General features: G+C 36.7%; 1 protein-coding gene across 3 annotated transcripts in view; it reads right to left on the bottom strand.

Moving 5' to 3' along the window:
* XIRP2 (xin actin binding repeat containing 2) overlaps window positions 1–26,775 on the bottom strand; it is a 74,830-nt gene that overhangs the window by 6,790 nt on the left and 41,265 nt on the right. For 2 of the 3 annotated variants that reach the window (XM_055396958.2, XM_055396959.2), the window contains exons 4-7: window positions 12,239–12,349; window positions 11,787–11,859; window positions 10,714–10,844; window positions 746–10,052 (exon numbers count right to left, since the gene is read on the bottom strand). In XM_055396958.2, the coding sequence (XP_055252933.2) occupies window positions 746–10,052; window positions 10,714–10,844; window positions 11,787–11,859; window positions 12,239–12,349 (9,622 nt within the window). The remainder of the gene's footprint in view (window positions 1–745; window positions 10,053–10,713; window positions 10,845–11,786; window positions 11,860–12,238; window positions 12,350–26,775) is intronic. The other variant, XM_055396960.2, reaches the window with a different exon arrangement.

Raw genomic sequence — 26,775 nt, 5'->3', positions numbered from 1 at the left:
AAAATCTATCAATAATAGGTCAAGAAATATTATCTCATATTGTCTTTAACAAGTGTATAAAATAATATTTTAATAAGAAATACTCATAATGTACTAATGGCATACAATAATTAATAAATATATAATTCCATATATTAATTAATGCTATCACAATAGCTGCCGCTGCTGCTAAGTCGCTTCAGTCGTGTCCAACTCTATGTAACCCCATAGACAGCAGCCCACCAGGCTCCCCCATCCCTGGGATTCTCCAGGCAAGAACACTGGAGTGGGTTGCCATTTCCTTCTCTAATGCATGAAAGGGAAAAGTGAAAGTGAAGTCGCTCAGTCGTGTCCAACTCTCAGCGACCCCACGGACTGCAACCTACCAGGCTCCTCCGTCCATGGGATTTTCCAGGCAAGAGTACTGGAGTGGGGTGCCATTGCCTTCTCTGATCACAATAGCAGTTATTATTATACCTGCTGCTTTATCCAAAGCCTTATTTACCTTGACAAACACAGGTCTCAATAACCTATATAGTAGTGTTGGTTACTCTCACACAGGGCTGGTGAATCATATTAAATGCTTTTGTAAAGAGAAAGTAGAAAAAGCAAGCATGGTAAAGGGAAGGATAGCAACAACCAGGGAAAGCTGTTAGTTTTACGTTAGGTTGTTTAGTTCTTTCCATGTACTCTTTTAACTGCAAATCGTCTTAGTTCTGTGCCTTTAGAGGGTTAATCTTATTTCACTCCTTGCAAGGTCATTTACCACGTATAAATGCAGATTCCTCTTGGTAGGTTGTTTCCATCTCAGCTGCAGAAGCATCTGAGGTTGAATATCCCAGGTTTTTAAAAACTCTTTCACTCTCCTGCCACGTCTGTTGAAAATTCCTCCTGAGTTCTTTAGGTGAATCAGCAACATCTAAAATGTGGCCGGCGATGACATCCTCATAGGTGGGTGGGGCGTGCTTGAAGTCAAAGCGAGATCTTCCAGCTTCTGAGCCATGTGACGAAGAGACTGTCGTCTTAGACCCAACAACCTGACTCTCAAATGCCTCCACACCTGAGAAATGTTCACTGAGAGACCTTGTTTCAGAGCGTATGCTGGGCAGCTTACCAGGCATCATTTCTTGCAGCTCTCCAGGATGACTGTGAGAAAAACCCGTAAAGCTAGTGCTTTCTGAAGATGTTAATCCAAATTCCTCCGTAAATGAACGGCTTTCTTGTTTTATATTATGATTTGCTTCTCCATTTACATAAACTCTTCTATTTGACTGCGTGTCAAAACTTAGGCCATCCTCAAATCCCCTGAACCACCTGTTTATTTCATTTTCATGGTCACTCATGAAATTTTCAGCCATTTCAACAGTCCTGTTGGCTGCTTCGTATCTCTGCGCGTGCTCTGACAGGCGAGGTCCTTCGACTTTGCGGATGATTTCCACTGCGTCAAAACTCTCAGTATCAGGCACTATGTCTTTAGCGGAATTTACTCCATCTTTGTGAACGTAAGTCGACCTTTTCTCTACTTTCCTCACTTCCTCTTGAGCTTCCATGGATTCTCTGAAAGAATCACTGTCAGCATGATTTACAGTTATAGGTATTGTGATTGTAGGTGGAGAGTCCCTCCCGCGAGCCTCTATCTTAATTTGACGGCGAAGTGTTGCAGGAGACGTGATGATCTCAGACCTCTTCTCCACAATGGGAACCGGGGTTATCGATGAACATGGGATGACGCCTCTGGATAACTTCGCAGTGGTGTCTTTGAGTTTCACAAGTTGTTCAGAGCGACTTTTGGGTGGCGAAGGGGAGGTATTTGCTCTGAGGATTCTAGTTGGTTGTGATGGTCTTGGCGATGGTTCAGCAAAGCTGTCCTTTTTAGGGGACTGGGAAAGCGCATCCTTAGGAGAGGTTTCTGTTCGCCGGGCAGTAGACTCGATCGTTATGAAAGTTGGTGACGGTGGGCGTGTTTTTAAAGATGGAGGAGGAAACTTGGCATCATCTAGTTTAATTTCCTGATGGGTTTTCACTTGATGATGAGCAGTAGTTTCTTGATGAGTTGCTACGTGGTGGTGCTCTGCTTTTTCCACAATTGTATTTTCTTTCTGCTGGGTATTTTTATTATAACTGACATTAGCATTAGACACTTTAGATAATGTTTCATTAAGACTGGTAGCTTTATTTCTCTGCTTTCCTGCTTTAGATGATATCATGGCTGTTTGAATTGTATTTTCACAGGACACAAGCATATCCTCTGCCTGAGTCTTAATGTGTGTTATTTCTTCTTTGATTTTTTCCATGTTATTCTCCATAGCAATGCGAACTCCATATTCTCTTTTTTCTTCACTTAATAGCCATACTGGAATAATATTTAACAGAATCTGAAATGTCTTCAGGCCATTTTTATCTGGCTCTGCTTCAAACTCTTTTACCCTAGACAGAATCTGTTGTAGTTCTTCACGTTTTCTCAAGAATTCCAATACATTTACAGCACGTTTTCCATCATCCTGCTGGGATTCTTTCGTAGAGGAAAATAAAGATTTGTTCTGTGTAATCTCTTGCTTTGACTCTTTAGTATTAGAAAAGACTTGTTTCTGTTGTATGCCCTTGACGCGAAGATATTTTTCTTCCTGAAGATTATTATTTGGCTGGGGCAATTTTTTATGTTCAACTTGACTTTCAAAAGACTGTGTATATGTTTGCTGAAAATTCTGAGTCTGAGAATCAAGATGTGCCTCCGCAACCTTTTGTTCGACTACCTTCTGAGCTGATTTATTCAAATGTTCTTGTTTTGTTTCAACTATTAGACTTTCTTTCTTTGGACCAATCATTGGTGGTCCCTGAACTGTTTCTTCACTTCCTAGAAGTTTCCCACTCTCAGATTCTCTAAATTCTCTTTGCTTCTCATGAACTATATTGAGCTTACTCTCATGGCTTTTCCCTGTGGTTTCTGTAGGCAATTGTATTGTTACTCTCTTCTCCTTTGCAGGTAATTGATAATATTTTTCAGTCACTGATTGCTTATTGCTACTACCTTCAGTCCTTGCTTCTGTTCTCTTGGTTTCCTGGTACTGTTGTTTGGTAATGGTTTGAATATCAACTTCAGATTGCTTTTTATGATTTTCATAGCTGTGGTTTGTTTCATTTAACTTCTGACCTAGAATTGGAACCTTGATGGTTTTAACTTTGAAACTGGGGGAAACTGGTTTGCTTTCAGGCAAGTGCAACTGCTCCAGATGCTTCTGTTGTGTTTGCTCTGTCCTACATTCTTGCTGACTCTGTTTAATTTCAAAAGCTGATTTAGATTGGATCATATCCTTTGAGCTCTGCAAAACTTCCTTTTTCATGGTATCTTTGCCTTCCAAGGTTGCTGGAACATATTGGAGCCTTTTGGCAGAGAATGTCACTGCTGGTGTTGTGGAAAGCTGGTTATCAGTACAGACCCCTAGGTCTTGAGAAAGACTTTGAGAGACTGGGTTGGTTTGGGCCACAATGACCTCTGAATCCATTCCAGTTAGGGGGACCTCCTCCTTTGTTTTTTGTAACAGCACTTCCTTTTTCAACTCTGATACATTTTGAATTTGGCTTTCTGTTCTAACTATGTTGTAGCCCGAACTCCCCTGTCTCTGTTTTTCAAGCTCTTCTCTTTGTTGTCTGTATTTTTCTTCAGCAATCATTAAAGGTGTTTTAAATTTTCTCATATAAGGTTTTGGACTTTGCTGTCCTGAACCTGCTGGAAATGAATGAGATTTTATGAGAGGTGCTATAGGTTTTTTCTTGGGTGGTGAACTTTCTGGAACTGCCTGTGAGAAAGACCTTGTAGAGTCCATAGATAGTTGTTTGCTTTTATCAAGACTTTTGCTAGATACATTCTGCTTTGTCTCTATGTGTTCACTGCTAGTTGACATTATTACTCTTTTTTGATCCTTTGAGGGAGTCATTTTACATTCTGTATCTGGCAGAGAATTTTCCAAATCAACTTTTGGGGAACTATGATTCTTTATATCTTCTATCTGCTTGGGAAACTTGGGTTTGGGGAGTGTGGGAGGTGGCAAACGTCTTCCAGATTTTCCTGTTATGATTTTAGCCTGAGAGCTTGAGGCTTCTTCTTGGGAGTACTGTATGAATGTTCCATTATGCTTTTCTTGAACAGAAGAGGAAAGGTGATGTGCTGGTTTTAGAGCTGGAGTCGGAGGAGGAGGGGGTGGTGGTGGTGACATGGATAGACATTCTCTTTCAAATTTCTCGTCTTCTGGTGGTGGAGGGAGAGGGAGGCCTGGAAAATTTTCAAATTCAGCCTGTATCTTCTCAGTGGACAGTGAAGGAGGAAACACATTTTTTTCAGGCAACATCATTAAAGGAGGTGGAGGAGGAAGAGGAAATTCAATTTCAGATGATGCATTGGAAGGTGGAAGAGGAGGTGGAGATGGAGGTGGAAGAGGGAACTCATTTTCCTTTGAATTATTTTCAGGGTTAAATTTGATTGGATTAAAGGACATTTCCATTGCCATTTTTAAGTCTTTGGAGGTATTTGTCTTCATTAGAAAGTCCTGGCTCTTCAGATGAATATCAGTCTGCTTTTTATCAGTTGCCTTAAGTTGATTGTGGCTTTTTTGGGAGACTTTCCCTTCTGTTACATTTGACATGTCTTGATTCACAGGCCAAGTCTCCCACCCTGGTTTAGGGGTCACATTCTTTTTCATTATACCTTTATTAGAATATTGCTTTTCTTGCTTTAACAGAGTCTGCTTCTGAAAGTCCTCTGAAACCTCACATGTTTCTCCAACCATCTTGTAGACTGGACCCTGGGTTAAACCAGGCCTAGAGCTTTGTGTATCTGTTGATGTTTTCGTGTTTTTGGTATTTTTAGGACTCTTGACAGGGAAAGCCTCAATCTTCTGGTCATTCCTCAGTTCGCAAGTTTCAGTCTGTTGCTTTCCAATTGTTTTATCAATAGATTGCAAAAAGATAGCCTCCTCCTTCTGTTCTCTCACTGTCTCCTTGGTTTTTTGATGATCTCTAACTGACAGGGTTGAAGTCAACTGTCCGCTCACATGTTCATCCCTAAGATGTTGCTCTGTCGTGTTTTCAGTCCAGATACCCACTTGGTGTGAATTAGATAGTTTTCTAAGGTTTTTCTCAAGAGCATCATTGTTTTGTTCGCGATCTATGACAATCTTTACGGTGCCTTTGGGGGCTTTTGGAAGATTAACCTCAGTTCTTTTTTCCTTTAAATCTCCATGACAAGATTTGTCTATAGTCTGATTGAGAACGTCTGTTCCCTCCTGCCACCTGGCTGCTGGCTCAAAGGGTCCTGGTCTTGGCTGAAGAATGGTTTTTTTGTCCCTCTGGTCAGCCACCTGATGAATCCCTGTTTTCTGCTCTTCTTTGGATCCTGCCATCACAGTCTGCACATCGTCTTTGACTGCACTTTTATTTACCTCTTTGAAAGCTCTTTGTGTTTCTTTTAGATTCCTTAATGATGCCTCAAGGTCATCTAGGATAAGCTCCTTTTTCAGTATTTCCGTTCTCGTCTGTGCAGTCTTCTCAAGGCATTCAATAGCTTTCTCAATATCCCCAGGGATGACATCAGGCTGTTTAGAGTCTTTCCATTTTTGACTTGATTCCTTAAGTGACTTGAGGGTGGTCAGCATGTCACCTTTTATAATTTCTTCTGTTTTAGCCACTGTTTTCTGACTTACGGCCTGGCTGAGGGAGTTTAGGGTTGACTTCACATCACCTTTAATAATTTCTTCTTTGGGTAACTTACAAGATGTATTCTGAGGCTCTGTCAGAAAAACCTTAACTGTATTATGCACATCTCCTGGGATGATGTCAGTTTCATTAACAGTACGTTCAACCTGAGATTGCCTTTTCTTTAATAACAGTTTTGTGCCTTCTACATCACCACCAATTATTTCTTCCTCTTTTTCTTGTTTCCTATCTGTTAGTATTTCATTTGAGCCTGTCTGGAGTTGTTTGAGATAATCCAAAGCTCCAGTTTCTATGCATGTTGTAAAAAACTGAACATTTCCTCTCTCAGAGGCATCAATTTTAGCCCTTTCAGATATTTTATTGTTTGATACGGAAGATAGCAAATTATGAATCGTACGTTTTACATCACCCCCTACTATTTCTTCACGCTTAATTGTGTCACCAGCATTTTCATGAAGAAGACAATAGATAGTCATGTTAATATCGCCTCTTTCATCTTCCTGAATCAAAATACCTTTCTTTACAGATCTTTCCTCAGAGAACAGGTTTTTTATTGCTTGTTGGACATCACCACTCACTATCTCTGCTTTTTCAGCATGGAATTCTGTTGATCTATTTAATAATTGAGTTTTGGTTAGATTAACATTTCCCTTCTCTTCTTCACTGACCAAAATCTCTCTTTTCTTACAGTCTCTTTTGGAAAGAAGGTTCACCATTATATTTCTGAGGTCAACCTTGATAATTTCTTCTTTCTGTATCTCAGGTGATGCTTGATTCATCAGCTTGTATTTTGCCATTCGAACATCCCCAACCTCATCAGCTTCAATGATGATTCCAGGAGCCTCGATAACTTTTTGAGAGTACAGTTCTCCTAAGGTTTCTTTAATGCTCTTGCCAATAATTTCTACCTTTTCTACCCTACTTTCAGTAAATCTGTGAAGGGGTGTGGTTTCAAAGAGCCATGTAGTTGTCTTGACATCAGCAGGAGGGATTTCTTCCTTGGTGATTTTTATGATGCTTTCATCTGCTTCCTTAATAGAATCCAAAGTTTGATTTTCAAAGAGCCACACTGCCTGCTTCACATCACCTTTCTGCATATCTTCCTGGATGACTGTTTTGATATTTTCATATTCTGACCCTTCTCCTCTCAGTTCATCTAGAGTATGGGTCTCAAATAGCCAAGTGGATGTTTTAACATTGCCCTTCTGTATTTCATTGACACTTACTGTTCTTACATAAGTATTCTTATCCAAATTTTCAGACTCAAAGAATTGTTTACTTGTCCTTACATCCCCACCTTGAATACAGTCCACAGTGGGCACAATATCACATGATTCTTTTGCAATCTGATCCAGTGGCTGGGTTTCAAATCTGTATCTAACAGAACTAACATCTCCCTTCTGAATGTCTTCTTGTGTGACAGATTTAATCACATACACAGTCTCAGATTCATTAATTGAGTCTAATGGTTTTGTTTCAAAAAGCCACCTTGTCCCTCGTACATCTCCGTGAATTACCTCTTCCTTTTTAACTGTAGTCACTTCATGATAAAACCCTTCTCGATCTTGAATTGCATAGAGTGGCTGGGTTTCAAAGAGCATTCTATAGCTTTTAACGTTGCCCTTTATTACTTCTTCAGTAATTGTTTCCTTGGTGCTAATATAGTCCGATTCTTCTTTAATCTCATCTAAAGAAAAAGTCTCAAAAATAAAGCACCCCTTTCTTACATTTCCACCTTGTATGTCTGTCACTGTCTTAACTAATTCATCACCTTCTTGAGTTTCTTTTATCATATCAATTGGTTGGTTTTCAAAGAGCCACCTACAATTTAAAACATTGCCTTTCTGAATATCTTCAGCCTTTAGGGTTTTGATCTTTCTCAAAACCTGCTCTGAACAGGAACTTATAGAATCTAAGGACTGACTTTCAAATTTATGCCGCATGCTGGAGACATCCCCAGCTTGGATATCCATTTCCATGGCTTTGATCTCCTTTCCTTCTTCTCCTTGTATGCTGTCCAAATTTTCTGTCTCAAAAAGGAAACATGTTGTACGAACATCCCCACCATGGATTTCCTCTTGTTTCACAGTTTGCAATTTGACTGTTGCTTCAGAGTCATCTTTTATGGTATCAAGTGGCTGCGTTTCAAAGAGCCAGGTACAGGCTTTGACATCTCCCTTATGAATTTCTTCACTGCCAGTCATTAATGAAACCTTTTCATAAAGAGATTCCATTGGCTGGGTTTCAAAAAGCCATCTACAGGTTTTGACATCCCCTTTAACAATATCAGTGACTTGTTCAGTTTTACTTTCTACTTCTTCCATATTGCTAAAATGTTTAATCGAATCAAGTGGTTGGGTTTCAAATAGCCACTTAGCAGATTTTACATTCCCAGTCTGTATTTCTTGAGCAGATATTCCTCTAATTATCTGATATTTATGAATGCTTTCATCAAACTGATCAATGGGCCTTGTTTCAAAAAGCCACCTACAGCTTCTTACATCACCTCTTAGGATTTCTTCTTGCTGGACTGTCTTTACTTGATGGTATTTTCCAAGGTGATCTTGAATGGCATATAATGGCATTGTTTCAAAGAGTGATTTATTTAACTCTACAGCACCTCTTGTGACTCCTTCCACCTTTATTTTATGTGATGCGTCAAATTTAATCAAGTTGTTCGATTCAAAGATATGTGTATAATTCCTTACATCTCCTCTGTCAACTTCTTCAAGTTTCACTGTTTGTATGTACTCTTTTTTATCTTCTCTAATCTCTTCCAGAGGTTGGGTTTCGAAAATCCATTTTTGGTGCCTGACATCCCCCTTTTCTTCCTCAGAAGCAGTAATTTTTTGAAGTTTTCCTACATCAGGGCTATCTTTTAAAGCCTCTATTGGAAGTGTTTCAAATAGTTGCTTAGTAGTTTGTACATCACCCCCTATTATCTCTTCAGACTTTAGATGGTCTGCATCAGGAACTTCTTTCAGAATATCTAATGGCTGTGTTTCAAACATCCAACACTTTTTAGAGACATCTGTACCTATCACTGTTTCCTTTTCAACAATGACCTCTTCTGTCTCTTTGATTTTCTCCAAAGGTTGAGTTTCAAACAACCACTTGGCCCTACTCACCCCACCTTTGACATCTTCTTCCATGGATATTCCTCTGACGACTTTAATTTCTGTTATATCTTTGTTAATTGTGTCTAGGGGCTGTGTTTCAAACATCCAACGTGCTGTTCTCACATCCCCCTTTTCAACATCTTCTCTGTGAACAGTTTTAATTTCTAGCATTTGACCTGAGCCATCTCTAATAACGTATAATGGTTGTGTTTCAAAACATTTTATACTTCTCTTAACATTCCCCTTAATTTCTTTGAGCTCAGATCTGAGTTGCAGTAGGTGCCTCTCATCTACTGAGTGAAGTTGTCCAAGTTGATCCAGATGTTGAGTTTCAAACATGTATCTCACAGTCTTGACATCCCCCCCGGTTATTTCCTTTATGGAAGTTGCTACTGATTCTTCTTGACTTTGATGCAATTTATTCATTGAGTCTAATGGCTTTGTTTCAAACATCCACCGGGCTGTGTGGACATCTCCTCTGGCTAGCTCAGGAATTTTCTCAGTATGTTCCTCAGTGCCAGAAGAATGATCCCCCAGAGTATCGATGGGTTGGGTTTCAAACATCCATGTGGTATATTTCACGTCACCACCAGCGATGATTTCTTGATCAGCAATGCCCTTGGAGATGTTGTCTTCATCTGGAGAGCTATTGTTGATGGAATCTAATGGCTGATTCTCGAAGATCCATCTCATGGACTGCACCTCCCCCTTCAGAATTTCATCCCACTCCAAGTGTTCTCTTTCCGAGTTCAGACCTTTTTGAGAACTGTCATTCGTATTTTCAAAAACATACCGGGCTTGTTGCACATCTGCTGAAACTGAGCTCCCCGCATTCACTTGACGAGAAACAATCTCAGAAACTTCACTGATATAATCTTTTTCTAAGTTTTTCCTTAACTCAGGATGGATGTGTTTATATAAACGGTTTAATTCATACAAATTTCTTTGTTTGGAGTATAATTCTTTGGGGACTGGCGCCATTCTAGGAGGGTTGGGGAGTTCAGGGGACTGGGAAAATGCTGTCACATCTACTGGAGGTTGAAGCATGTCTGGTGGGGGAGGAGGAAGTTCTTCTGTCTTTTCCGAAGGAGTGGCATTAGTTTGTGCCAGAGTTGAGGAAGTGGCCCTGTGGTCACTGTATCTGGTGGTTGATGTTTCCTTCCTCTGGCTGGTTGAAGTGCAAGAAGTAGAAGAGGTACCCATAATTGATGATGGCTTTAAAGTCTCTTCAGATTCACTTTCAATCTTTAAGGGAGAGAAAATCAAATCTTATAAAGATGAGTATAGTGGTGGAGACTTTCTGGGCACTGCCTTTCACCTGCCCATGCTATGATATCTCCATTGGGAACAACAGCTGATAGACTCCATTTAGAGACCTACTTCAAAGCAACATTCAGTATATGTTACTATCTTTCCTATAATCCATTTGCACTTTTTAGAATTATATTCCCTACTCAATACATCAGGAACTCAGTACTTTAACATTTGCCCATAATCTTGACTGTCTTTCCTTCTTTACTTAATGTGCTATGCAGAGTAATCTAGAGGGAAACAATTAAAATCTTAAAGTACTTTTCAGGGTTGTTTTGCTTTCCTTGGAATTTTAAACACAACAGAGTAAGTAGATGACATTTAAAAACTGGCTTTATTACTTTATCTAATGTTAATTATTAAATTTAAGTGCATACATAATTTTTTTCTTCCCTAATTTGCTTTAGTGAGAAAAGTTTTAATTCTCTCTACTGCTTTTCTCATGTAGGATAATATTCTTCTTGTGGAACAAAATAAGTACTGGTTCAGGATATTTTTGCTATTGAAAAACCTCTTCATTCAATAATTTGAAAATGTTATGCATTTACTTGTGGTTTTATACTTAACATGTCTCTGTGCAGAAAAATTATCTTACCTTAATCTGCTTGGCTGGGGTCAATTCTTTGTCAGAATAAAGGACCTTTTCCTGGACAGACTTTTCAAACTGTTCTTTTAAAAACTTAGTTGAAACCTTTGGAATCTCTTCATCTTCAGGTGTATCTATGACTATAAACAGAAATGAACACCATGGATATTATGTAACTAATAAACATGATGTTTGAGAATTCATTATAATACTATGGAAAGCTTCTTATAATGTAAGTTAAAGTATTCAGGATATAAGTGTATACATATGGCACTACTTCATTAGGTAAGTTAGTAAATGTCAAGAAATATAGGAATAAAATGATGGTGGTAACTGGATGGAAAGTCGTAAGTTATGAAGCTATTATTTATTTTAATTGTATATATTTTCCAAATTTTCTACAAGCATGTTTTACTGTTGTGCTCAAATAATAATAAAAGTTATAAAACAAGAAAAGAACAGCAGAAGAACAGAAAAGGATCTACTTCCTTAAGCAAAACTACAATAAAACCAAATTCAGATATAGTTAAGTAACATTTGGGTCACAGTTGGCTTAAATCTTCCCTTTTAGCACTTAGGAACAGCAAAACTCATTCCCTTTTTACAGTCAAGACACTCTGTACCCATTTTATGTGCAGATCCACAGATCTTCACAAGTTTGCCTGGAATCTAATCTCATATTTGTAGGTTGGAGAATTAGACTTAAACATGCTTGAATCTATCGTAAAAATTAATACAATCTAGATAACTTTTCTGTTCCCAAGGAGCTTGATAAACATCAAGTTTATTCTAGATCCCTAAGGCAAAAAGAGTTCAGAGGTGACTGGCTTATCACCTTCTAGGCTTTTTAGATACATCATAAGGTTGAAGGGCAATGAACTATTTTAGAAGCTTATTGCATCTCTTAGCATAGACAGAACCTAATTATATACAGAAATACTGCCCTGTTTCCGTTAGAATCATGAGTAATAGTTACTAACTTTATTTAGTGGGGAGGCTTGTGCTTTGGAAGTCCTTTATTCAAACACAGATGCATCAACAGTAAAAAGGTATATTCAAATCAAATAATATCAGATTCTTACCTGTTTCTTGAACATATTGATGGAGCTGAGAAGCTTGGTTTATTTCCTCAGTGTGCTTTTCAAGATGAGAGACCTATGTTTAAAGATAATTTTAAATAAATAATTGTTTTTAAGAACTCAGTTATTTCAGGATTGCACATGTATTCTACATTGCAGAGTGATTTTCATCCAAGACTTCAGTACACATAGAGAGGTGCAAATTAAACACTGATCATTTATTTTAATGCATGAGCTCATGCTGTAGCAGAACATATACGAATGGGCATCTAAAGTACCCTTATATTTTCAGGGTGCTCATTTTATATTTCAAAGACTTCAAAATGGGGAAAGAGACACTGATGTGTATTGGTGTTAAATACATAAAGGAATATAAAGGCAATTGTTTATAACAAGATCAGAATGTCCACACAGTTCTGGAAACTGTGTGGAAAGTGTTTTTTCTAAGTAGTTACCATTTCTGTTCCAAGAACATCAATTTTGTGTGCTTTGGAAATTTCTGGTTCATTTCTTTCCATTTCCTGGCTGCATCTTGAAATGTCGACCTGGCTGCTACGGATTACCTCCTGAAAATGAATGAATGAATAGACAGTGCCTTAAGAAAATTCTGAAATTTTTAACTTTTATTTTATCAGTGCAATTTCAGTGAAAGAGACTTCTAAAAAAATTGTTTGCTCAGTATATTGCTTTGCTTGACTGTTGTAACAAATGAGCACAAACTTAGTATCTTACAGTTGTAGAGGTCAGAAACACTGAATGGGTCTTTCTGGGTGTTGGCAGGTGTCATTCCTTTCTCCAGGCTCTAGGGGAGGATCCATTCTCTTGCCTCCAGCAGTTCTAGAGGCTGCCCACTTTCACTGGCTCATGGCCTCCTTCTTCTAGTTAAATTTTTTCTCACTCTGCCATCTCGCTGATTTTCTCTTCTGATCCCCCTTTCACTTTTATGGACCCCTGTGATTACATTGGACTAATCCACAGAATCCAGGATTTTCTCCCTGTCAAAAGGTAAGCTACTTAGCAGCTGTAATTCCGTCTTCAACCTTAATTCTTCTTTGTCACATAACTTAACATATCCACAAATTCTGAGGATTAAGATACAGGTATCTTTCAGAGCCAGTATTCTGTTTACCACCCTCAAAAAGCAACAAATGTTAAAGAGGCAACTCATACCCCATATGACAAAGATGAATCTCAAAAAGAAAATGATAATCCTTGATGAAAAAGAAATATATTAATATTGTTGTTTATAAGCCAGATTTTCATGTTACAGAAAGACATTCCTGTGTTCAAGTTGACCTTCTGATTTGGTGGTAGATCTAGAGTCTAATATAAGAGTATAACCATTACATAAAACCAATATAAACAGGCCATATTATGCTAGCATATCTCCATCATCATACATCAGGCTACTTTTGATTTTAGTTAAGTTAGCAGAGGTGATCCTGACCGAATTGGATGGTTGAAACTGCTACTAAATTTGGTGATCAATCCCTGCTGTTACTATGGGATGGGATCTGACACAAATATATGATTGATTGATTGATATGAAGCATTTGACATACTGCTAAAAATCTTATCATAAAAAAATAGAATGTAACAGATGACTCTTCAAGAAAACATCTATTTGAACACCTTTGAAGTTGGGATTTCACTTTACTTTTGATAATTTACATGACTAGCAAGTACTGTTTTTGATATGGGATTTCATTAATAAAAATTTTGTCTTAATAAAGAATAGTCAAGTATGCAAAGGTGAATTATTATTACTAATCAAATAGAAGCACTAAAGTTTTTCTTTTTAAACATGGAGTTAAATAGTTTTAAGTGATTAAGTTCTAAACCTTTAAACCAAGAATAAGTTTATATTAAAGTTAATTCATGAGATCTTGACTTGTGATTTTTTTTTTCTTGCTAGTATACTTGCAGTGTTTGGCTTTTCCCCCCCAAGTCTATTTGGTATATAGGGTCAAAATTAATAAAGTAGCAGTCATATATTTGCATATATATATATATGTGTGGTTTAGTTGCTAAGTTATGTCAAACTCTTGTGACCCCTTGGACTGTAGCCTGAAAGGCTCCTCTCTCCATGGAATTTTCCAGGCTGGAATACTGGAGTGGGTTGCCATTTCCTTCTCCAGCGGATCTTCCTGACCCGGGGCTCAAACTCTGGTCTCTTGGATTGCAGCTGGTCTCCTGCATTGCAGGCAGATTCTTTACCAACTGAGCCACCAGGGAAGTTGTATATATATATATAAAACATGACTTGATCTTATTACACTTCTCTCTAGGAAGGAGAATTAAGACAAAAAATTGATAACCTCTCAAAAGTCCTACAGAGAATTGATCCCAAAATCTAGGTTTGCACTTTAAAATGTAGATTATATTCCATTCAGTTCAGTTCAGTTCAGTCGCTCAGTCGTGTCCGACTCCTTGCGGCCCCATGAATTACAGCATGCCAGGCCACCCTGTCCATCCATCACCAACTCCCGGAGTTTACCCAAATATTTTTGGGTAAACCTAATATTTACACCTAATATTCCATTAGGCTGTTAATTAACTAGATGGGAGGAATCCTTTCACAGTGTATAAGTATACCAATTATCACTGTGTATGCTTTAAATATCTTAATAATTTTTTCAATTATACTTCAGTAAATGTATAACTGAATATCTGAAAAAAGCATTCGAAAAGGTACCTGAAAAAATTTAAATTATACCTCATTAAATTAAAGACCAGTGTAATATTTTCCTAAGCAGAATGCACTTCCAGCTCTAGTCATTTATCACATGATATTTATTAACATGCTTGATGCATAGTTTATACTAAGGAAAAGTTTACTTAATGAATGAATGAATGAATAAATCAAAATAAAACTTCCATTAATGAATTAATTTCATTCAACCTATTTGCCTGAGAATGTCCTAGGACCTGGGGTTAGAACAATGAACAAATGTGTACTTTACTTTCTCAAGAGGAAATATAGAAAATAAATAATCCATATTCTTTCCTTTCAGTTCAAAGAATCATAATTCTATATAATAAGAAGTTGTGCATAATCAAGTTTTATTTAAGGTTATTAACATTAGGCTGGAGGAAATAATAAAAGTATTATCTTTTATTGTCATCACCTAGGTTCCCAGGTCGGAGAAGGCAATGGCAAGCCACTCCAGTACTCTTGCCTAGAAAATCCCATGGATGGAGGAGCCTGGTAGGCTGCAGTCCGTGGGGTCGCTAAGAGTCGGACACCACTGAGCGACTTCACTTTCACTTTTCACTTTCATGCATTGGAGAAGGAAATGGCAACCCACTCCAGTGTTCTTGCCTGCAGAATCCCAGGGATGGGGGAGCCTGGTGGGCTTCCGTCTGTGGGGTCACACAGAGTCGGACACGACTGAAGTGACTTAGCAGCAGCAGCAGCAGGTTCCCAGGTGGTGCTAGTGGAAAGAAACCCGCCTCCCCAATTCAAGAGACATAAGAACCTGGGGTTCAATCCCTGGGTCAGGAAGATCCCCTGGAGCGGGGCACGGCAACCCACTCCAGTATTCTTGCCTGGAGAACAACCCCATGGAGAGAGGAGCCTGTCAGGCTACAGTCCATGGGGTTGCAAAGAGTCAGACATGACTGAAGCGACTTAGCATGCAGGGAGAGAATAATAACTGTCATTGAAGACCACAGAGAGAAAGCAATGCATGGGTACAAATAACATTTCTTTGTGTAAAAGCTGCAACTATGGCAGATCTTTATATCTATCAACATATAATGGGGATATTCTATGGGTTTCTTTTGACACACTGAGAAATAGGAAGTACTGATTAAACAGTGAAAGAGCAAAGGACGTGGGAACTTGATCAGTGACAAGATCCTTATTGAAGGGCACTTTGATCATTACTACAGAATCATGTCTCTGCCTAGAGGTGCATATGACAAGCTGTGACCCAGAGACCCATTTATTTGACCCACTCAATGATTTTAAGGTTTTGAACTAGTTAACACCTACAAAAAATCAAGATTCCTGCTTATGTTTGAAAATTTGAAGATCTGGCAACACTGGATTCACATTCCAACATGGCAGTGGCTTACTGGACAAAGTAGTGGCCACCTGTCTTAGTTGGGACATACACTTTTCAGTTGGTCACTGTTCCTATCACTTACTAATGTTTAATACCAAACCTGCCTCGAACCATAGAAATTTGAGTTTCTGATACCTGCTGCTAATTGTCAGGCTGAAAGAATAAATTCAGTAAGTAAACTTGATGTGTTGAGAAAGATAAACGCAAAATGTTGAGAGTAGAAAAACAGTAAATAAATATATTTTGACACATTAAAAAAATTATCATTTTCTAGGGCAAACACTTTATACTTAATGTGTATCTACTTGGTTTAAAACAATCCAGGCCTATCATCTCTAAATATATTTTCTTGTGGGAGATGACACAACATAAACACATAAACAGTACAAGGATACATAAATTTAGTTTAGAGTTATAAGTTTCTACTTCAGCACTTATGTGCTATTATGGCACAGAAATATAATTGTTACACTAGTTCGGTATGTTAGTGTCAATGCATCAATTTTACTGCCCCCTGTTTTCTGTAATTTACATAAAGCCGGTCTTAAAATATTCCAAGATTTTGTTTCCATTATTTACTGTGTTTCATATTTTGTAACTAGTCGAGTTGGATTTTAAATCTGACTTTCTTTCTTCCCAAGTGTTGGTGTCTATAGACTGAAGGGTTAGATAAAAGGATGGATCATCATAATAATCAGGAAGAAATCAAATTACACAAATAAATGCAATAAAGAATTCTGGCCAGAACACCATACATAAATTCACATGAAACAATTCATGAAATTGGTATTAATACTTAAAAATTAAATTCAAATAGAGATTGGCTGCAAGAAGAAAAATATAATTTTGGGTTCATAGGGGAATTAACCAAAATCAGTACTCACACCCTCCTTTATACTAGGTATGTTATAAAAAATCTCATTCATCCCTAAAAAGAAACATATGATATATATGCTCTAATTTTGGAATCTAGACAACATTGGGCAAAATTAAAAAATGTTATAATGTTTGCATAACTCATGCCAATCTGATATAAGCTCATAGATTAATCAAGTATATTAGAAAGTTTCCATGGATGTACATTTCTCCAAAACGGATTTCTCCAGCACAGAAAAGATTCCACACTTTGCCTACTAAATTTGCCATTGTTCTTATCACTGTAAGAAAAGGCATTGTACATTTCCACTGATAAGAATGCAAACTCATGCTAACATAATGAGTAAGGGAAGAAAAAGGACAGTCTTTTTATGATGACTCATTATTATTGTGACTCTTAGAAGTACACCCATTAAAATAAAGTGTGGTGTAAGACTGGCAGAAGAGTAGATGATAACTGCCTCACTAAAATGGAAAAAATAGCTCATTCTCAATGCTAGTAATTCAGCAATTTTACCCATCACTAAGCTCATTCTTAATAAAACCAGGAAGGATTTGTACCATTGTCAAACAGGCAGAAATAATATAAAAAATGTGCTGTTTATGTTAACAAAAATGTCAGTTCCTTCAAGACTTGAAAGAATAATCAGTTCTTTAAGTTATGAATATAAAAATGTGTGGTTGATATATTGTGTTTGTCTAGATTTGGATATATTTGAATTCCAACATGTTTTCTTTTTGCCCTGAGTTTTCTCTCTTCACTTTTTAAAAAATTTACTTTAAAAATTTACAGCATAAAGTTTGATATCCCTATAGTTTGAGTTTCATGTTAGGGTTTTTCCTCATTCACTACACACTTTTGAGTCTTGGCTCAAAAATTGTTTTTTCTTTGAAACCTTTCCTGACTTTTATATACAGAGTTACCTGTTTCTGCTTTTATTATCATATTCCTATATGGTCAGTACATATCTCTATTACATACCTATCACATTTCACAATCATTAGTTGATAATATGACATTCTCCTTTAACTGAACTCATGTATCTTCAAATCTTGATGTTTATCTTCCTGGTACAGAGTAGATCCTCCCCTCTAAATTTCAAGAAGTGAATGCATGGATAAAAATCACTTTTTTCTTAGGAATGTGAAAACTTTATGATTTCATAAAAATATAGTTTAAAAATTAAAGTTCTCTAAAATCCTATTATTTTATTTTTTGATATTTCAGTTGATAATCTTTGATACTGAACATTTCATAATTGGTAGGCGGGGTTACTGAAGCTGATGCATATAGCAATAATATGTCAATCATTGACAAAATATACTTAGCAGAGTTCTCCTGATAACACTACAAATGGTTGGAACGTTTACGGAAGAACATGGGCAGTGCTGTTATGCTGTAAAGAGCAATTGAAATCTTTAGAGGAAAGAAAAGCCTGTATCAAGAAACCCAAAGATACACAAAGGCAGCAAACACGTACAGAAAGTAAAGAACCTTTCAAAATAGAAAAATTTATTTTCAAATGTTCTTTTTATAAAAGATCTTATTAGTGATAAACGAATTTGTATGTTCTTTTTCTTTTGTAAATTATTATTCATTGAGTTGGTAAATCTATGCATTATCAAGCATTATGTAAAAACAACAGTAGAATGCATTGGGCAGAATTACTATGATATCAACAAATTAAGTTGATATATTTGTGATGACAATAAAAGATAATATTTTATCCTTATTTTCACTGTGAATGGGAAAGAAGAGTCAAGGCAAATGTAAGCCCTGATCCTTTCTATAACTGTGTATACCTGGAAGTGAAGACTCCAGTTTTCCTTCATTTAGTAATAACGCTGCCTGAAGCTATGAATGCTCCCTGAAGCTGGTTGGACTATTGGATCCTAAGAGACTCATGATGCAAAACATTTGTAAAAAAAATTAAAGTAGCAACTTTTTCCTTTGAAATTACTGCATCTCTAAATGTGAGTAACCTCACATATCACTTCACCTATATATTTATTTATTCTACCAACAGCTACTGAGCACCACCTGTCTCTATATAGCATTTTGCTAGGCATTGTCAGTATTGTTTTAATAAAATTTTCTCTACCAACCTATCTACATATCAAGAATCTGTCAGTCTCTCTGTATCTGTGCAATACATAAAAATGTGTACATATATATCTGATTGAATAAAAATAGCTCACTTAACTTGAAATTCTCGTAAGACAAGATCTGTAATATATAGCCATGCACAAATTATGTAGGTTTGTTGTATAAGTCTTTGAGAGAATTGAACTCATACTTTATTGAATTCATACTTTAATTGAATGCTATCATTCAATTAGCATCAACTATTTCCTGACGCAAAACAATGATGCTTTGGTCACATCTAGCTATAAAGAGCAAAATATCATTTTTAATAAAAACACTTAATTTAAAATTAGAAATATTTGACTTCAAAGAAGAGGTTTCTGAATAAGTAATGCCAGCTTTCACTGCTAAAATTCTGTCCTCTTCTTTCCCCAAAGTGTTATTTATAGAGTCATATCTCAGCATCTAAAATGCTAAAGATTCATAAAAAGAACTTGTAAAAGATGTACTCTCAACTGAACCATCAAACATATTAGTTATATAAATGGCAATACTTATTTGACAAACTAAAAAAACAGGATACATAAAACATTTGATTTTCAGTAAAAGACACCTAGAAGTTTTAAGTAGAAGTACAATATATAGATTAATACATACACACACACACATACATGTATACAACATTTCAGTCTAACATAGAAGTAAGGCATCTTAAAACCAAAAGGGCATTTGGACATAAATAAACATAAAAGTACAATAAAAGAGGCTAAAACATGGAGTCTCAAGGAGTAGTGAAATTGCAAGTAAAAAGCTTGCAAAAAGAATGAAAATAACTTAAAGAAAAAGAAAACCAGGGGTAACATGTATATTATGTTAATTAGTACAAACCAAAGTAGAGAAAAAGAAGAATTTTACCTTTTCATTGCACAACTCCTCTTCACCAATATTGTTGATTTGTCAGTAAAAGCCCTGCCAATTGTACCTTTAATTACCTTTTGAGTCAATGTCCCCTTAATTCTAGAATTTCTGACCCATGTAAGCCCTCATATATTTAATCTGCTATTTCAGTAGTCTCTTAACTTACCTTCTTCAATCTAACTTTGACACCTTTACATCAATCCTATACGGCTAGGAAGAACATTTCTTAAATGCATATCTATTCATCTTACTCCCTGGATTGTTTCTTCAATGGTTTTTGATTGCCTTAGAATAAAATAAAAATTATAATTTTTTTTCTCTTATGCAGGCTTTGGCTACACTTCCAGTCCCATGACTCAATTATGTTTCACTATATTCATAAATATACTATTTTACCTGTGGCATAAGCTGTTTCTTTCACCTAGAGTGTAGTTCTACATTTATAAAAAAAATATTTTAAGTCTCAGCTGAAGCATTCTCCACTTTCAGATTCCCCTCCTCAATCATCCCTCATCCAGAGTAAAGTTTATCACAACCTTTGTGTCCTAATAAACCTCACTTATATTTTCTATCATAGAATCTACCGTATTGCACTTGTAATCATTTGTTATATGTCTGTCTCTCTGATAGACAGAGCTTCTTGAGGGCAAAGTAATATCACTGAATCTTTTGTGCTTGACATATGGTGCATGCTTAATGACTATCAGCAGAATAAAAAAATTACAAGGCACAGACCCTGGAATTAGCCTTCTTGAGTTTGGATCACATTTGCTCACTTTCTTTGGGCAAGTTACTTAGCTCTTCCATTAGTTCATTTCTTGTCCAAAAAAGTGTGTGTGTGTGTGTAGGGGGCAGATGAAATACTGCCTATCTTGGAAGGTTACTGCAAGGAGAATCTGAGTAACATATGTGAAAACCTGGCTTATAAGTGCTACATTAATATTTGCTATCTTTGCTTAACAAATATTCATTGTACACTTACTCTGCATCAGCTATTTCCCCAGCAGTTCAAGATATACAGTAAATAAGGCAAAAGAAAAAAAAAGCGTGAATGAAAGTAGATTGTCTCTGGCTATGTCAATATATTTTGCCATGGATTTTTTCATTATAGAAATAAGTCCAGAAACAAAAGAAAAAACAAGTTGCAATATGTATATTCTTTTTTCCACCAGAGAAGAAGTGGATTTGTGAGGTTTATTGAAAGAGAAGCAAAAAGGTGCCTGTGCATATTATAACCCTTCTAAGTCATTCTGGCCTCTAGGACATGGAAATTTCTATAGAGGTATGGCCAGAGAGTAGCTTTCAGATCACCGATTTAGTTTTTCTCTGATTCATCTTTCATGAACTGATATCCAATGAAGAGTCAGTTCACAGTGATTTGATCTACTATTATACAATTCTTTTCACACTTAACCCTTCAATAAAAGGTCCTGTTTTGTGCCTTTCATGTAAATAATAAATTGAATGTTAAGATTTGTAATTTTCCCTCATAGCTCAGTTGGTAAAGAATCTACCTGCAATGCAGGAGACCCAGGTTCAATTCCTGGGTCAGAAAGATCCCCTGGAGAAGGAAATGGCAACCCATTCCAGTATTCTTGCCTGGAGAATCCCATGGACAGAGGAGCCTGGCAGGCTGCAGTCCGTGGGGTCGCAAGAGTCGGACACGACTTAAGTGACTAAACCACCAAATATATATGTATATTATCAGTCACAGTTCCCAGTGTCAAGCATCAGAGTCTAACTGATATATACAGGAAAGGTACTTTGTTAAAGAAACAATTCACAGTAGAAGTGTATTTCGCAGAATCTCCAGGAATAAGATTCCTGAAATATTCTCAGAGAATGAGACTTGGAGGTTTTATAGCGAGAAACTGTGCTGAATAATGCTGCAGAACCTTCTAACGAATCCACCCTTGCCAAAGCCATTGATACTATATCATGAATACCGTTTTTACAGTGACTATTTCTTGAAACTTGATGTGGCTAATCTGCTACCAGGCATCACCAGAACTGATTCTGCATAGTCCTTGCTTCTCAGGTCGTTTCACTACTTCCTTATGCGAGCTTGAATTGGAGGTGTCTGATTGGTGCAGTCTAGTTGACAAGCTTGAGTCCTAGATACCAGAAAGGCCAGGTGAGTGAGTGTATGGTATTTGCAGCTTCTGCTAGTGGAGACTGGTTCTGCCTCATGGGATGGTGAAGTCCCCAGGGGCAGACAGAGGTGCAGATGTCCAAAAGAATGAAAATAGGACATTGTCTCTCCTAAGAAAGTGTTAATTATCAACACTGCAGTCTTATTAATCGGACAGAAACCAGTTAAAAACACAAGAAAGGGGATGCCACTCTTTGTAGAAAGCGCTATTCATGTCTTATGATGAAATTGATTTGGGCTGATTTCTTGGCAATATATGTTCCATTTGACTATACAAATTCCTTTGGGAGGACTGAAACAGTAAAATTTCTCTGCTAAAAGGATCATGAAGAGTTCCTGTTATACACACCTGCCTCCTTCTTTCACCATCCCTCTGAGGCTTTATGGTCATCAGTCTTACTCACTGGAGGGATACATTTTAATTCCTTATATAAAAATCCAAGCAGAAGAAAGTGCAATAAAACAGATTTAGCTCTGATGTAAGCACTCCAAGATAATCTGTGCAAACAAAGCCTTTCAGGGTAATTATTAATTATGATTACAAATTAATTACTCTGATCACTTAAGTTTTCTTCAAAATGAGGGAAACTTCTGAAAAAAGGGTAATTAGTTGCAGTTGCACTGCTGAATGTATCTACTAGTAATATCAGGAATGGAAAGATAATGAAGTGGAAATAGGAATGGTGGATTATGAGCTGGAGTTTGTCATCAATTCAAGTGAGAAATCAGGTAAGTAAATGACAGCTAATTTCAGTCGCAGTGAGAATCCTGATTTGTAATCTGCTGGGGTAGAGTGTAGGGAATATTGAAGGAGACATTGAAGAAAGACCTACCACTGACTGAGTGTTGTATATGTCAGGAAATACAGAAGGCCCTTCACACTTTATAACATCTGATTTGTTAAGAATTTTACCATTTTTAAATTCTACATGTTGATTACCCATGGACTTAATCAGTAAAAGGAGTTGAAGGGAAAATGCTGCACAAGATTTGAAAATTCTAAACATATACCATGGTACAAAGGTTAACAAGAATTCCATCAGTATAGAATCAATGCTTTTAACACCTAAAAGCAGTAAGTTATGTGCTCAACATGCACTTGTGATGTACCTAAAGTGTGTTTAAACTAGGAACGAGAAAGGAGAGTCATTATTCTCAAGTAGCTAAATATGCTGAAGAACTGCACTGAAACACCTTCAAAGAATTAAAAAATTAATAGTCATGTGCTGTAATTTTTATTGCACATTGATTTCAAAAATCAGGTAACTGCACAATTTTCTTTACTTCTTTTAAGGTTGGTGATTCAGTGAAACATCTTTTCTATCAATATAATACTGCTAATCACGTGCAAAGATTTAAAAAATACAAAACTTAGAGGGGTCTCAAAATTGAAAAGAGACTCATAAAAAAAAGGACAAAGAACTATTTGCTTTAAGTAGATGTTTAAATAGTTTCATTTTGCCTAAAAGTATACATCTATAGCTTTTAAAAATTGAGCCATTTAACTCCTATACATATATAGAAACAAATCAGATGAAATGAAATTTAAGGACATAGCCTTTGATCTGTATTGGATTTTCCTCCAATTATACTTATCAATTCCAGGGCAATGTAAAGGGTAGAACACCCACCCACCTCCTGGAGATTCATGACTGAAGATCAAATTAGTTCTGTAAGGAGGGGTCAGAGCAGGTGAGATTCAAATAGACTTTGCTAAAAAGGGGTGATAGTCTTTAAAACTTCAAATATAGTGGTCTAGGAAACAGCAAAAGATAAATACTTGATTACATATCTCAAAATTATAAGAGAAATTATACTACACATAAGTGTTAAACACAGAGACAATGATCATTATATTTAAATAAGTTAACCTGTATTTTGCCTGAAATGATATTGTTTGTCTCACCACTATTTTTACAGGAGGAAATCAACACATTTGCTTCTGATTCTGATATAGAAAAAGTAGTTGTGTATGTAAGTGTCTCTAATTCTCTCACCCATATTTCTTTACATCCCCTCATCCCCATAAATTACTGCTTTTTCTTTCTCTATTTTCTGTACCCAGACTTGCTGGTACACTCTGTCATTGTCATAATCCCCTTTTAGTAATGAGAGGGCAGGAAACAATAAATACAGGAAAGAAAAGAAATTGAGGGGAAGAAAGGAATACTCCTTTTTTAGATCCTCTAAGAAAAACAAAACAACGCAAATATGATTGGGGGAATTTGTTGTTGGTACTTTTAGAATAATGATAAAAAATGCTTATGATAACAGGTTCACAAACTGGACCCCAGCCTAAAGTCTTGACTTCACTGAAGCCTCAAAAATCTTCCCCAAACATATTTCTATACACTGTGCAATATGATGAATTGCATAATCCAATGGAGGGATTTCAAATGCCAAAGCAGAATGATGTCTCTAGAAGACCATGGCATATACCCAAGGATAAGGAAGATGGATTGAGTACTTGGCTCCCCCTTTTGGTGTCCACCTAGTGGCTGGTACCTGAAGTGCTCTGTACTCCTGACGAGGTTCAAAATGAAGACTCTTCGGGAGTTGCTGATGGACAGGGAAACCTGACATGCTGCAGTCCGTGGGGTCACAAAGAGTCAGACACGACTGAGCAACTGAACTGAACTGAAAGAGCTGTTTATTGGACCATGCTGAGTAGATCACTCAAGACGTAGAGGGATAAAGAAGAAGCACAAAAAAAGGCTGTTGGAAGGAGATGTAATCTTACTTTTGGGTTCTGTGATTTTGAGATTTGCAAAGAAACTGGAAAAAAATGAAGAATTTCCTAAACGTATCTCCGCAGAAGCATTTTCTCTAAGCACAGAATCTCTTTATGCTTCTTCTTCTTTGCTCATGCCTTGTGTTCTTCCCGTTTTGTTTATTTTTTAGCATGAAAATTCATTTGTAATTATGCAAACTAATAAATAAATGAACATCCAAAAGAACAGACAAGCTTGACTCAATCCAGTCATTTTCCGGGACCCAAGAGGACAGGTTTATTTTGAGAAATATCAGATCCAGAAGCAGCAGAAAGAGCTAATGATATATCTTCTGATGTCAAGTGCTTACAGAAAACACCCATTTTCATAAAAGTAGTTATATGGAAAAAAAAATTTTTTTTGCAGATTTTACTAAGTTCTGAAAACATAATCATTGTATAATGTTAATGATTTCTATTGTTATAATTTTCCTTGCTCTTCACAAACTAGCAAAATCTCAGAACTTAAAATTCTGTATCGTGCCATTCTATTATTAAATTTAAAAAGAAAGTATATTTAGTAAATATATTATACTATATTGTCTACACACTTGAGAAGCTTTTTAGGTGTAATTATACAAAGAGCACAGTTATAATTTTAAATTAATAGGATACTTCAGATTGAAGAAGGGGCTATACAAATACATATTATTTTTCTATTCCAACTTTCCCTAAATGTCTACTCTATCCCATAAAAGAAGATATACAACTTGATTAGGTCTAAATAATCTTTACATCTTTATCAACATCAAAAGCTTTTTCAGATCATGTGTTGAAGCACTGAGAATATGAAATTCTGCTGTGATTTTGTCTTTGTGAAAAGGGTCCAGGTGACACTCCCTCAACAACCACAGGCCCTATGATAAGCACAATGCCACTCCTTTTCTCCTGAGCAATCCTAACTCCTTTTACTTGAAAGAAGTGAAGGGTATATCTGTAAGCACACTTGTCTTCTGTAAAAGAAACTGAAAATGGGTTCTATAAGAACAAATAGCTTACAGAAATGGAAAACTCACAGTACCATTCACAAGAAGAGGAACTAGGGTCATAATACTCCAATAACTGGGATAAATCTTGTTCCTACAAATTTTGTTTAGGAGAATCAGTAAGATGATCATAGAAAGAAAAGCAACCAGTTCAAGATATTTTGAAAGTGTTGAATCTATGCTTGTAACTTAGTCTTATTTATGAGTATTTGTACTATCCCCCAAGGTCCTGACTGCCTGAGAAACAAGGGGGTAGGGGTGCGGCTTCATATGGTAATGCTTCTAAATCCCTCTAAGCCACCAGGCAGATTAGTTCCTTTGCTCATTTTCAGCACAGTAAAGTTAACAGAGATTTGTCAAGAGAACACATTGATCATAACAAACATCCTCTTCCAACAACACAAGAGATGACTCTACACATGGACATCATCAGATGGTCAATACTGAAACCAGATTGACTATATTCTTTGCAGCTGAAGATGGAGAAGCTCTATATAGTCAGTGAAAACAAGACCGGGAGCTGACTGTGGCTTAGATCATGAACTCCTTATTGCATAATTCAGAATTAAATTGAAGAAAGTAGGGAAAACCACTAGACCATTAAGGTGCGACCTAAATCAAAGTCAGGAATAGATTCAAGGGATAAGATCTAGTAGACAGAGTGCCTGAAGAAATATGGACGGAGGTTTGTAACACTGTTAGGAGGTGGTAATCAAAACCATCCTAAAGAAAATTAAATGTAAGAAGTCAAAGTAGTTGTCTGAGGAGGCTTTACAAATAGCTGAGAAAAGAAGAGAGACAAAAGACAAAAGGGAACGATATACCCAACTGAATGCAGAGTTCAAGAGAATAGCAAGGAGAGATAAGAAAGACTTAAGTGAACAATGCAAAGAAATAGAGGAAAACAATGGAATGGGAAAGACCAGATCTCTTCAAGAAAATTGGAGATACAAAGGAAACATTTCATGCAAAGATGGGCACAATAAAGCACAGAAATGGCAAGGACCTAACAAAAGCAGAAGAGATTAAGAAGAGGTAGTAAGAATACACAGAACTATACAAAAAAGGCCTTAATGACCTGGATAACCACAATGATGCGGTCACTTACCTAGAGCCAAACATTCTGGAGTGTGA

Source organism: Moschus berezovskii, chromosome 2, assembly GCF_049115385.1.
Source record: "Moschus berezovskii isolate FMDL1 chromosome 2, NW_MosBer_1.0, whole genome shotgun sequence".
NCBI lineage: Eukaryota > Metazoa > Chordata > Mammalia > Artiodactyla > Moschidae > Moschus > Moschus berezovskii.
The sequence above is the reverse complement of the archived record's forward strand: the minus strand, read 5'-3'. Positions and strand labels throughout refer to the sequence as shown.